The sequence below is a fragment of the Puma concolor genome, chromosome D2, assembly GCF_028749965.1.
Source record: "Puma concolor isolate L17-30 chromosome D2, mPumCon1.1.hap2, whole genome shotgun sequence".
Taxonomy (NCBI): domain Eukaryota; kingdom Metazoa; phylum Chordata; class Mammalia; order Carnivora; family Felidae; genus Puma; species Puma concolor.
This window is the reverse complement of record NC_141677.1, coordinates 61,545,230-61,556,897: the sequence shown is the minus strand read 5'-3', so window position 1 is coordinate 61,556,897 and position 11,668 is coordinate 61,545,230. Positions and strand designations below refer to the sequence as shown.

The 11,668-nt window shown below is 44.6% G+C and overlaps 1 protein-coding gene across 2 annotated transcripts; it reads right to left on the bottom strand.

Annotated features, from left to right (window-relative positions):
- Positions 1-1,876: 1,876 nt before the first annotated feature.
- NOLC1 (nucleolar and coiled-body phosphoprotein 1) lies at positions 1,877-11,187 on the bottom strand. Of its 2 annotated transcripts, none has more exons than XM_086680707.1 (13): positions 10,998-11,187; positions 8,766-8,821; positions 8,514-8,653; positions 8,284-8,411; positions 7,465-7,630; positions 6,069-6,202; positions 5,814-5,949; positions 5,364-5,492; positions 5,061-5,171; positions 4,337-4,975; positions 4,078-4,184; positions 3,815-3,907; positions 1,877-3,637 (listed from the first exon to the last, which is right to left on the bottom strand). In XM_086680707.1, exons 1-13 carry the CDS (start codon positions 11,115-11,117, stop codon positions 3,479-3,481), a joined length of 2,118 nt encoding a protein of 705 aa, XP_086536833.1. In that variant the 5' UTR covers positions 11,118-11,187; the 3' UTR covers positions 1,877-3,478. The 2 variants fall into 2 exon arrangements, with proteins under 2 accessions (XP_086536833.1, XP_086536832.1); XM_086680706.1 differs by having other exon boundaries at positions 8,514-8,656; positions 10,998-11,186.
- Between the last annotated feature and the right edge of the window lie 481 nt (positions 11,188-11,668).

Genomic DNA, 11,668 nt, shown 5'->3' with positions numbered 1-11,668 from the left:
CCTCCTGGCCATAGGTGGAATTAAGAAATGTGGCAAGAAGTAAGCTCTTCCTTGTGCCTGAGGCAATGGTGATCCTTAATTCCATTTCTGTCTTTCCTGTCATAGCATCTGTTGCTATCTATACTTAGAATGAAGAGTTGTCTTAGATCCTGTTATACATTTAAGAATAAACTCTTGTAGGGGTGCCTGGGTGGCTCAGTCAATTGAGCCTTTGACTCTTGATTTCAACTCAGGTCATGATCCCAGGATTGTGGGATCAAGCCCTGCAACCCTGTATCCAGCTCCACAATTAGCATGGAGCTTGCTTAAGATTCTCTCTCCCACCCTCTCCCCGGCTTGTGCACACTCTCTAAAATAGAATAAAATAGGGGCGCCTGGGTGGGTCAGTCGGTTAAATGTCCAAATTTGGCTCAGGTCATTATCTCATAGCTCGTGGGTTCAAGCCCCACATTGGGCTCTGTGCTGACAGCTGAAGAGCCTGGAGTATGCTTTGGGTTGTGTCTCCCTCTCTCTCTCTGCCCTCACTCTGCTCAGGCTCTTTCTCTTAAAAATAAAATAAACATTAAAAAAAATTTCTTTTTAATAGAATAAAATAAACTCTTGTAATATCCACTGTGTAGGGTCTCTGGCTGGCTCAGTCCATTAAGCATGTGGCTGTTGATCTTGGGGTCATGAATTCAAGTCCCACTTTGTGGGTAGAGTTTACTTAAAAAAAAAAAAAAAAAAAAAAAGGCACCTGGTGGCTCAGATGGTTAAGCATCTGACATTGGCTCAGATCATGATCTCCTCATGGTTCATGAGTTCAAGTCCCGCATTGGGTGAGCATGAACCCTCACTTCAGGTGAACACAGCCTGCTTTGGGTAAACAAGAGCCCTACTTCAGTTGAGCCCAGCTTCTCTCTCCCTCAAACAAACAAACAAAAACTACTGCAGGTCTATCTGTAATAGCAAAATACTGAAAAAATCTAAACATCTACCAGTAAGTTACCGGTTTGAATAGCATTCTATTTCCATACAATGGCGTACCATGCAGTCATTAAAAATGAGCTGTTATGAAATGAACTCCAAAGTTATGAAACACTGCATATAGCAAGCTACCCCATTTGTGTAAGGGAAAAAATGAGTGGATGCACGTAACAGTACATTCAGAGAAAACTATGGAGAAGACACAGATCAAGTCCCAAGAACTAGGATTAAGAGGGAAATTTAAACTTCACTTTATGCTATTAGATATAACAAGCATATTTGAAAATGGATGCATGAGAGGAATGAAAAAATACCAATTCTTTTAAACAGCTTAGAGTAGTGGTTTTCAATCTCAGCTTCTCATTAGCATCACCTATGAGTTTTAAAGAATATTCTAACACCCAGGCCCCACCAGAAAGCACCAGGATCTCACTCAGCTAGTCTGGGATAAGCCCTTGAGTATCACTGTTAAAAGTCCCCAGATGATTCCAATTTTCAGCCACTGTTATGAAATCACAGATTTAGACCAGGAGTTAGCAAACTTTGTCCAGAGGACCAAATAGTAAATATCAGAGGTTTTGTGGGCCATATAGAGTCAGCCTCATATTCTTTCAAGCACTTATAAAATGTAAAAATCATTCTTAGCACCTAAACATTACCAAAAAAGGCCATGGGCTGAACTCACCCATAGGCCATTTTGCCAACCCCCTATTAGACTATGCATAGCCTGGGCTATTTTGCCTGGAAAAGGCACCATGACACAAGGTATGGACAAAAGTGAACAATAAAAGTCACTGCCAAGAAGGTTCTACAATGAAGTCACAAGTCTTCATTCCAGCCCTCTAACTGGCCCCCAAATTCTGGTTTGAGGAGGTGGGAGGGCTCTGGACTCAATAAAAAACTCCCAAGACACATTATAAACCAGCCAGTTTATTATTTTGTAGTAAGATGTGTAACTTTTACCATGCAGACTGATGTACCTATGTCAGCATGAACAGTGTATGTTCTTCCTAGAGGCAGTTACAGGGAAAACCAAGTAATTATCAAGTTACTTGGCAAGTGTGGAATCCAAACAAGGGGAGGCTAAACTTAAAACCTACACCTCCCTCATCCACAAAGCTAGAGCACACTTTCCCACCAAAGGAACAGCTCAGACTCGTTTGCTGTTGTCTCTTTCGTCCCCATCCTGCTCTGGCTAATAAGCACGGTCATCTCCAACAGCTTTACAATAAGCTAGCTTGGCCTCGGGAGTCTTCTTTCTGCTCACTGGTTTTTATCATTCTCTCCACTGTTACTGACAGTTAAGGTTCTGAAAGGGGCACATCGATTGCTCCCATGTTCCAACTACAAGACACCATAATCTTGTTAGGATGCATACCAACTAACCCCACCCCACGTAAGTCTTACCACCTAATATGCTTTATAAAGGTTCATCCTAGTTCCATTAGCACATACACAGGTTACCTATAAATTCACCTGACTAATGTAACCTAATTCCTACTGAAGACTGAGAATTTTAATTATAGCTTTTATTCTTTCGTTTCGATCAGATTTCCAACCATGTAGGAGTTAATGAAATCAATTCTGTGTCACCACTGTTACCAAGACAGAAATACCAAGTGATATGTACTTTTCAGATTAAATTAATGTCGTTTTGTTCTGTAAAATGTAAAAACCAAGACGTACTCCTCAACTTAGTACTATTAAGGGTCATCAAAAAAAGCCTTTGAACAATAGAAAAGTTTTATGTTTTCAAATTGAAAAACTAAACATGTATTGCAAACATTAGGTAATGTTAAAATTACAGAAAACAAAATATTCAGACTAACCCCACAGCATTCACACAACAGAACTGTGTCTGCCAACAAAAGTGAATTTTACCCCAAAAAGTAGTTAAGTCCATGCTCGCTGAAAACATCAGTCCTAGACCCCATGAATGGGGATGAACTACACACTGCATGCTTACCAAACATATACACATTATCATTCTTAACTGCCTCTTCCCAAAGCACTGAGGGGTAGGACGGATGAAATGTGGACCCGTGTACTCACACAGGCAGAATTCTTCAATTATAAAAACTCGTACATGTGACCCTCACTATGTTTTAGGCAATAGCTAAGATTTTATCTGTGGGAACCCACCTCTGAAAATCACAACAAAAATCTATAGGAAATGATTTAATATAAAATATACAAATTTCTCAGTATGAGGACTTCCACAGAACAGGGAGAAGGGAATGACAACAAAAAAAAATTTTTTTTTTTCCTTAAAAAAAAAAAAAAAAAACACTCCTCTTATGTTCTCCTTACTACTCAACACTCAAAAACAAATCTGTACAAAACTATGGACACAGAAAAGGACCAGAGGAGTTGTGACAATGCAAAGTCTTCGGACCTATTCTAAACTGTCCTCACCAAGACCCTTCCTTAAGAGAGCTGATGGTTCCCAGGTCCACTGGGGAAAGCAAGTGGTCTCCAATCATCACCCTACTTCGCCACAAATGGCCCCAGGTCATTCGCTGTCAAACTTAATGGAATTGACCTGGACAGAGATGGAGCCTCCCCGGTAGCTGCCACGCTTCTTCTTGGTTTTTTCATGCCGAAACGATTTGCCTTTGGTGAACTTCAGAACCTGATTGGCTCGCTCCCCCCAGTCTCCAGCTGCACCCCGCTGGTAAGCAGAGAGAAGTGGTTAATACACAGAAGGACAATAACAAGGCCCTGTTACTTTCTTCTCTTTGCTCAAGGCAACCTGAACCCAGAGAGCTTCCCACCAACCTAAACCAAAATGCTGTCCTCTCTTCCACCCATTCCCCTCAAGAATAGCCAACACCTGCACCCCCCTCACCTTGGCATCAAAGGAGTTGTCTGCCACTCGAGCATCTACCTCGATTTCCTCCTCCCTGATCCTTCGGAATGGTGATGATGCCCTTTTTTCTCCCTGGAGAAGAATGAAGTAAGAAACTAAACATGTTCTGTCATGTAACAGAAAAGCCCTCCTCAGCTACACATAGGAGCATTTAGGGCAGGCCAGGCAGAGAGTTGTCAAGATGATCCCAGATTTTTCTTTCTACTCTTTAAAAGCGGACTCCTGAGAAAGAAATAACTTACTTTCTTCCTTTTTGGAAACGTGTTGGGGGTCTGGGGCTTTATCTTCTTGGCTTGAGGAGTCTCCGCCTCCTTGGCAGCTTCATTCTGCTTCCGCTTCTTTCCTGAACCTACAAAACAGCCAGACTCAGGAGACCAGTTTCCTATTCCTCCTCCCAAGTTCCCACACACTGAATGCATACAACTGGAAGCCTAATCGTAGGCCTCCTCTCCCTGTCCCATCCCCCAAAAGTATATCCCACCCAATTCTTTGGATATGGACCTGGCTTAGAAACTGCGGTTGTCTTTTTCTTTTCTTCTTCCTCATTGCTGTCCTTGTCTGCTTTTCCATTCTGGGTAGTCAGTGCAGAGGTCCCATTGGTCTTCAGCGCTTGTGGTCTTATATTGCCTTTGCCCTTAGGCTTCTCCTCCTCCTCCTCCTCCTCACTGGAATCATCAGAGGAAGAGCTGCTACTCTCAGCCTTTGCTTTCTTTGTGGCGGCTGGCTTGGAAAAGACTACCACTCCCGCTGTCTTCTGTGGCTTCTTTTTAACTGGGGATTTTGATATCTTCTCTTCCTTCTCTTCCTCACTGCTAGAGCTGTCTGAATCAGAGCTGCTGTCCCTACCACCCTGAGAGGACTGTTTGGCAGCCAGAGATGGAGCTGCTTTGGCCATTGCCTTTGACTTGGGGGTGGCCACAGTCTTCTTCGTCTTCTCCTCTTCACTAGAACTGCTCTCCTCCTCACTGGAGCTGCTATCAGCCTTTCTGGTCAGAGGCTTCTGGACATTGCCTGCACCTTGCTTGGGAGCTGTGGCTGATTTAGCTGCAGGTTGCTTGGGAGTGGCAGCTGGCTTACTTGGGAGATTCTTGGTGGTACCAGTTGACTTGGCAGGAGCTTCATTCTCAGAACTGTCAGAGTCTAGACAGAGAAGACAGAATAAACAAGTCAAATGGAAGGGAGCCCCTGGAGTCCCCACTGCCCTGATGGCCTCCATATGCTTCACCTGAGCTGTCTGAAGAACTCTCTGATGCCTTCTTTGCTGGAGCTGGTTTAATGGTTGCTTTAGAGATGACTGTCTTAGCTGGGGGTTTCTTTTCTTCTTCAGAACTCGAATCTGGAGAGAACCTATGGCATTAGGCTGGGACCGGAGTCCCGACCCAATCAAAAGCAATAAAAAGAAGGATGCAAAGACCCACACGGCCCTGTTTGTCCTGCTTCAGCGAAAAGCAAAAGAGACAGAGGTATTTTTGTCTTCCATATTCCTCATGTAGCTTCCCAGACCCAGTCTCCACAGGTGGGGACTCACCAGACTCATCACTGCTATCCTCACTGCTCTCTACAGTCTCCTTCTTCTCTGCAGCTTTCTTGGGAGCCTGGGTTCCCAGGGACTTCTTGGATAGGGCAGCAGAAGGTGGGGGGACTGAACTATAGGGACCTGTTTAAGAAAGACAATGTAATGGTTTTAATGTACATATAATAATTCTTTGATTCTGCTCCCTTCTAGAAATGAAGCTTAATTCCTCTTCCTTTGAGTGTGGGCTAAAATTAGTGAGTCATTTCTAACCAAAAGAATATGGCAGAGATGATGGCATATCGTTTCTGCATCTGGGTTGTAACAAGCAATGCAGATTTCTCTGGGAGAAGCGAGCTGTCATGTCAAGCGGTTCTAAGGAGAGGTCCACGTGGTGACTGCAGAGATCCTCCTGCAGTTGGATCTGGTCACAGTCATGCAGCTTGAATCCCGATGTCCAGTTACCTGGTTTTTTCTTAATGGGTTTTTTCTGCTCCTCCTCCTCTTCACTTGAGGAGTCCTCGCTACTGGAACTCTTTTGGGTAGGGGTGGCTGCTGCTTTCACTGGAGCCTTGACCACAACTTGCTTTTTAGGTACAGTCTGCATTATACAGACAAAGTCAGTTACCACAGGAAAATGCTGGTCCAACCAATCCTGCCAGGAAATGGAGAAACCCCCACCCCCGTGCCCAGTCCTCTGGTAGAAGTTACGGCCCAAACCTTCTTAGGTATGGCTGCTGCCTCCTCCTCCTCTGAGTCATCACTACTACTACTGCTGCTGCTGCTGCTGCTGCTGCTCTTACTGCTGGCTGCTTTGCCATTGGCTATTTTAGGTGCCACCCGAGCTGGTGTACCTAAGAAGGAAAAAAAAAGCGTTAAGAAGTATCAAGCCCGGGGGCGCCTGGGTGGCTCAGTCGGTTGGGTGTCAGACTTCAGCTCAGGTCATGATCTCACAGTCCGTGAGTTCGAGCCCCACGTCAGGCTCTGTGCTGACAGCTCAGAGCCTGGAACCTGCTTCGGATTCTGTGTCTCCCTCTCTCTCTGCCCCTTCCCTCCTCATGCTATCTCAAAAATAAATAAAACCATTAAAAAAAAAAGAAGAAGAAGTATCAAGCCTGTAAGGGACCATAGAAACCTGTAGCTCAGAACTTAGGAGTCTACCAGTCCTCTTGCCTTTAGAGCAGGCATGAGGGGGACTGCTGTGGCTAACTATCAAAGGATGACTTTCCTGACTAATTTCAAGAATAAAACTATCTTTAAGATAATGATATAATGTAAATAATTCAAATATGCTCTAGGAGATCTTTCATTCCAACTTCCATTCAGAGAAGCTCCTATAAATCATAACCTGTCACCATGAGAGAACTACAGAAGTTTAAACTCTCACATGCCCTATGGAGTGAATGCACAGGAGAAATAACGGTAGTGAAAAGGACAAAGGATAGAGATAGAAATGGTCATTACAGAATGGGATCTATGAGAATAGAAATCGTCTATGAAATCGACAAGAATGGCAAATGGATACCATTCTTAAAAAGTTTTCCTTACTGTAAGCTATCTCTAATACCGAACTCCTAATTACATAATCTTAACTTATTGATAAAAAGCTTCTTAAAAAAAAGACACTAATTTTATACCTAATTGTAAACTTTGTCAGAAGTCTTGTTTTGTACTTGTTAAGCTGATCATAATTTTTGGATAATGTTTAAACATTACTTTTCATACTTGAAATAAACATTTATTAAAAAAAAAAAAAAGACACTAATCAATACCTCTAGTTCAACAACCACTACCATTTCACTCCTGTGCTGAATAAACAATTTTGAAAACATGCTTATTTTTTTTTAATTTTTTTTTTTTTATGCTTATTTATTTTTGAGAATGACAGGGAGCGCAAGCGGGGAAGGGGAAGAGAGGAGGAACAGAAGATCTGAGGCTCATGCTGACAGCAGTAAGCCCAATGTGGGGCTCGAACTCATGAACCATGAGGTCATGACCTGAGCTGAAGTCGGACACTTAACCAACTGAGCCACTCGGGTGCCCCCGAATAAGCAATTTTAATACCAGTCCCCACAGCAACCCCAGACTGGGCTTTTGGGAACAGAAATAATAGTACCTGATTTGGCTGAGGCTTTAGCTTGAGCCTTAGCTGCCACAGGTGTTGTCTTTGGCTTCTGGTTCTTTGGTGCCTCATCTTCTGAGCTTGAGTCTGAATCAGAATCAGAGCTCTTGGCCTTCTTAGGAGGAGCTTTGACTGCCTTGGGTTGGGGCTTAACTCCCTTCTGTGAGAAAACACACAATAAGGGGGAGTATCAGCAAACTTCTGGTACCCAAAGTACATCCTAAGGTAGAAACCATCCTAGACTATTTTTTAGGGGCTAACTAACAGAACAATAAAAGCAAGGGGAAGTTAAACAAGAAAGCATCTGGGAGTGGCTGGCTGGTTTAGTTGGTAGAGCATGCAACTCTTGATCTCAGGATCATGGGTTCGAGCACCATGTGTGGTACAGAGTTTACTTAGAGAAAGACAGAAACAGAAAAAAAAGAAAGACAGAAAGCAAGCAAGCATCTGAAAAGAGCACCAAACTCTTCATAAGAAACAAAAGTATCAGCCCTGTCTCTGCCATTCCCTACTTAGAGCTCCCAACACCTACCTACAAAACAGACTCTTACTCTTGGGAGTCTTAGTATCCCAGAGAAACCTAATATCACCTGGGAAAACAAAACGGGTTCCTCTAGATTAAGAGTACAATTTCAACCTCGCATATCCTTTCCAAACTTCATACTTCTATCATCTCTCTCAAAGTCCTCAGATTTTCTTCTCCATGGTCATTTGTTATATACCACTGCCATCCCTTGGTTCCAAGCTATAAGCCAGGATTTCAGGTTTTTTCTAATTCCTTAAGCAACCTCTTTCCTCTCCCAAGTTGCAAACCTGAACAGGCTTTTTCTTCTTGTCCTCCTCCTCCTCATCACTGGATTCTTCACTGCTGCTGCTCTCTGTTGCTTCAGCTGAAGCCTTTCCACCATGCTGAGGCAGACTGGCCCGCTTGGCAGGTACAACTGAACAAAAGCACAGACACCAGTGAAAATCAGCCATGGGTACTGGCAGGCTACAAATCCCTTTCTGGGAACCACTAACCCCAACTACCTGCCCACCCTTACCAGCTTTCTTAGCTGGAGGCCCTTGGGTTTCTTCCTCCTCACTGCTGTCCTCACTGCTGTCAGTGGATGAAGTCTTCTTCTTAGCCTTCTTAGTCACTGGTCCGTTTACCTGTAACTTCCGCTTTGGGGCCTTGGTGGACCTGCTGAAGTAGATGAGGCTAACCTTTGAGGGCTCAGGACCTTCTCACACCAAGGAACACAGCCCGACCCCTTGGGGGGAAAAATAGCCACAGTGGTACAGGGAAGACTTACTTGAGCCAGAAGCTGTAGATGTCCAAGAGGGAAGAGGCGTTGGCGTCCTGTTGGGTCTAGAGAAGAAAAAAGAAAGGTCAATAAGAAAATTTTATCCTGGTTGTTCCAGGGGAAATTAGATCTTATTTTATTCTCTCATTAAAAGTAGCCAGTTTTATATCTACTGCATTTGCTGTAAATGTTACACCTTTGGAAGACTTCTCCGACTTGCTTAAATTAAGAGAACAATAGCCTGTTTATGTACTCCCCCAATTTTTGACATCAAAAGCTTGGGTTACTCCTGTATATAGTTTTTGGCACCATCTATTCCCAGTCAGTCCTATTTATCACATTTTTAAGAAAATGTGCATTCCCTTTATTTTAGCAATGCATTGCCTAGAAACGTATCCTTACCCATGAAACAAGAACACAAACATTAATACGAGAGTGTTTGCTGCAATGTGGTTTATAATACCAAATCACTGGAACCCAGCTTCCAAAACTGGTTAAAAAGCTAAGCTATATACTCAATACAAAATTCCATTCAGCTATTAATTACACTGATATAGATTATTAGTTGATGCAATAAAAAAAACATAATGGCAGGACATTACAGTATCAATAAGAGTATAGGCTCAGAATCAGACGAGTACAGGTATGAAACTCACCTCTATCTGTTACTACTGTGTGACTCTGAGCAGATTATTTAATCTTTCTGAGACTGTTTTCTTCACTATAACATGAAGATAATACTATACATCTTATTAAGTGGTTTAGAGAATTAGAGATAGCATACGTAAAGGACTTAGTATCTGGAAACACCATGTAGCACTTAGTAAGCCATCCAACAAGGATTAGTTTTTGTCACATAAAAGAATCCTGATTCTCAAAGGCCCAATTCCACCCAGCCCCTTGTGGAAACACTTTCTGCAGGCTCCCTAACAGTCAATTCAAAAACTGTTCCAATATGAGGGGTGCCTGGGTGGCTCAGTCGGTTAAGCATCGGACTTCAGCTCAGGTCATGATCTCAGAGTCTGTGAGTCCAAGCCCTGCATCGGGCTCTGTGCTGACAGCTCAAAGCCTGGAGCCTGCTTCAGATTCTTTGTCTTCCTCTCTTTCTGCCCCTCCCCCACGCTCTCACACTCTCCCAAAAATAAACACTAAAAAAAATAAAATAAAATAAATTTTTTAAAAGTTCCAATATGAAAGCAGTTGTAGGAGATCACATGGCAGGCTGTCCCAGCTTAAAGAAGTCATTTCTAAAGCTGATTTGGTTCTGTTCTTGTGCAGCCTGATTCTGCCACAAAGAAACCTATCTTCTTAGTCAAAGGCTAAGAACACTATCAAAGATTACTACACTCTACTCTCATGTTTGCTCTTCTTGAAAGGGAGATTCCAAACCTTTCACCTCCCTAGCCACCTTCTCTTTACATGTGTTTAAAACATCTTTAATTAATATAACTCTCATAACAGCTTTCGCTCATTGATGCTTCCTGAGCATCAGGCACCTAGATTGTCACTTCATATTTATCATGTTACTAAAATTCACAAAAATCCTATAAAGTGGATGATGACATTCCCCACAGGAATAGAAACAGAATCAGAGAGATTGGGCAAGCTGCTCAGGTTATACATCCTAAAAAGTGACAGAGCCTGGTCCCAAATCTAAATGTGCCTGATTCCACAAGTCGAAGATCCAAGACCACTGCTTGCTAGGGCTTTGATGCTCAGTTCTGCTTCAATATACCTTAAAGCAGAACCATGCCTCTACTCTCATTTTGTTCTTTACTAACGAAAAATCCCATCCTTCATTTATATATAAAAGCAATTTTATCATTGAGTCCCGGGTAAATTCTGAGAGTTATGGTCAAGTCACGCTTTGCATCAGCCAGCGTAAAACCCAAAGGAGAAACCAAGAGCCCCCAATGCCTCCGGCAGGACACCACGCTCCCTCCTCGCCGCACTCCGCCAGCCACGTGACCTGGGCCACGAGGATCCCACGCTGCTGTCGTTGCACCGCTCACCAGAAAAAAGCAACAAGACTCTGCGCTATCTACTGAGACCTCGTGGGAGACCAGGTGCGGAGACTCTAGGCTCTAGGCTCTCGGCTCACCGCCAGGAGCTCAGCACAAAGGGTCCGCAGATACTGCACTGGCAGACCCCAGAGACCTCCGTACCCGCAAACCTGAACCTGTCAGGGCCCGAAGTCCTGTGGTCATCCCACCCCAGCCTTTGCCCCAAGCCCGCACTCACAGCGCCTGTTGCCTTGGCGAATTTACTGGCCACCTCCGACAGCTGGTTATCGCGCAAAAAGCCGAGCACGAGCGGATACAGGTCGCTGGGAACCACGCGGCGCAAGCCGGCGTCCGCCATCCTCCGGGCAATACGCGTCACTACCGTTGCTGACGCGCACAACGCAGGAACTCGGGAACCCGGCGGAACGACGGCGGATCCGTTGTGACGTCATCGCGCGGCGCGGGGGCACAGCGGAAGGGGCGGGCACTCCCCACAGGGCAGTTCCGCCTCCACTTCGGAGGCAGGATCGAGGCGAAATCTGTAAGGTCTTTCCGGTGCCACAAGTGTCGCCATCTTGGTAAGGGCGGAGCCCTTCGTCCGCCACCTTGTGAAGGCGGAGCCCTGACGTCACGTGTCCCGCCCTCGGTAGTGGCGGGAAATCTCCAGCCTTCCCGCGCTCTGCTAGAGCCACTTTTTTTCAGAACTGCGGTTTCCGGAGCCGCAGCTGGGATTCGCATTCCAGAGTGAGCCGGGAGGCTTGAGCGGTCCTTGGACTCTCTAGACTAGGGTCACAGGATCTCCCAATCACTACCGTTCGCACGGCCAGAGAATTCCCACCCTTCCATCTTCCCTGTCTCCACTAAGCAGAAGAGGCCGTTAGATACCACCCCAGCCCCTGTACTCCCACC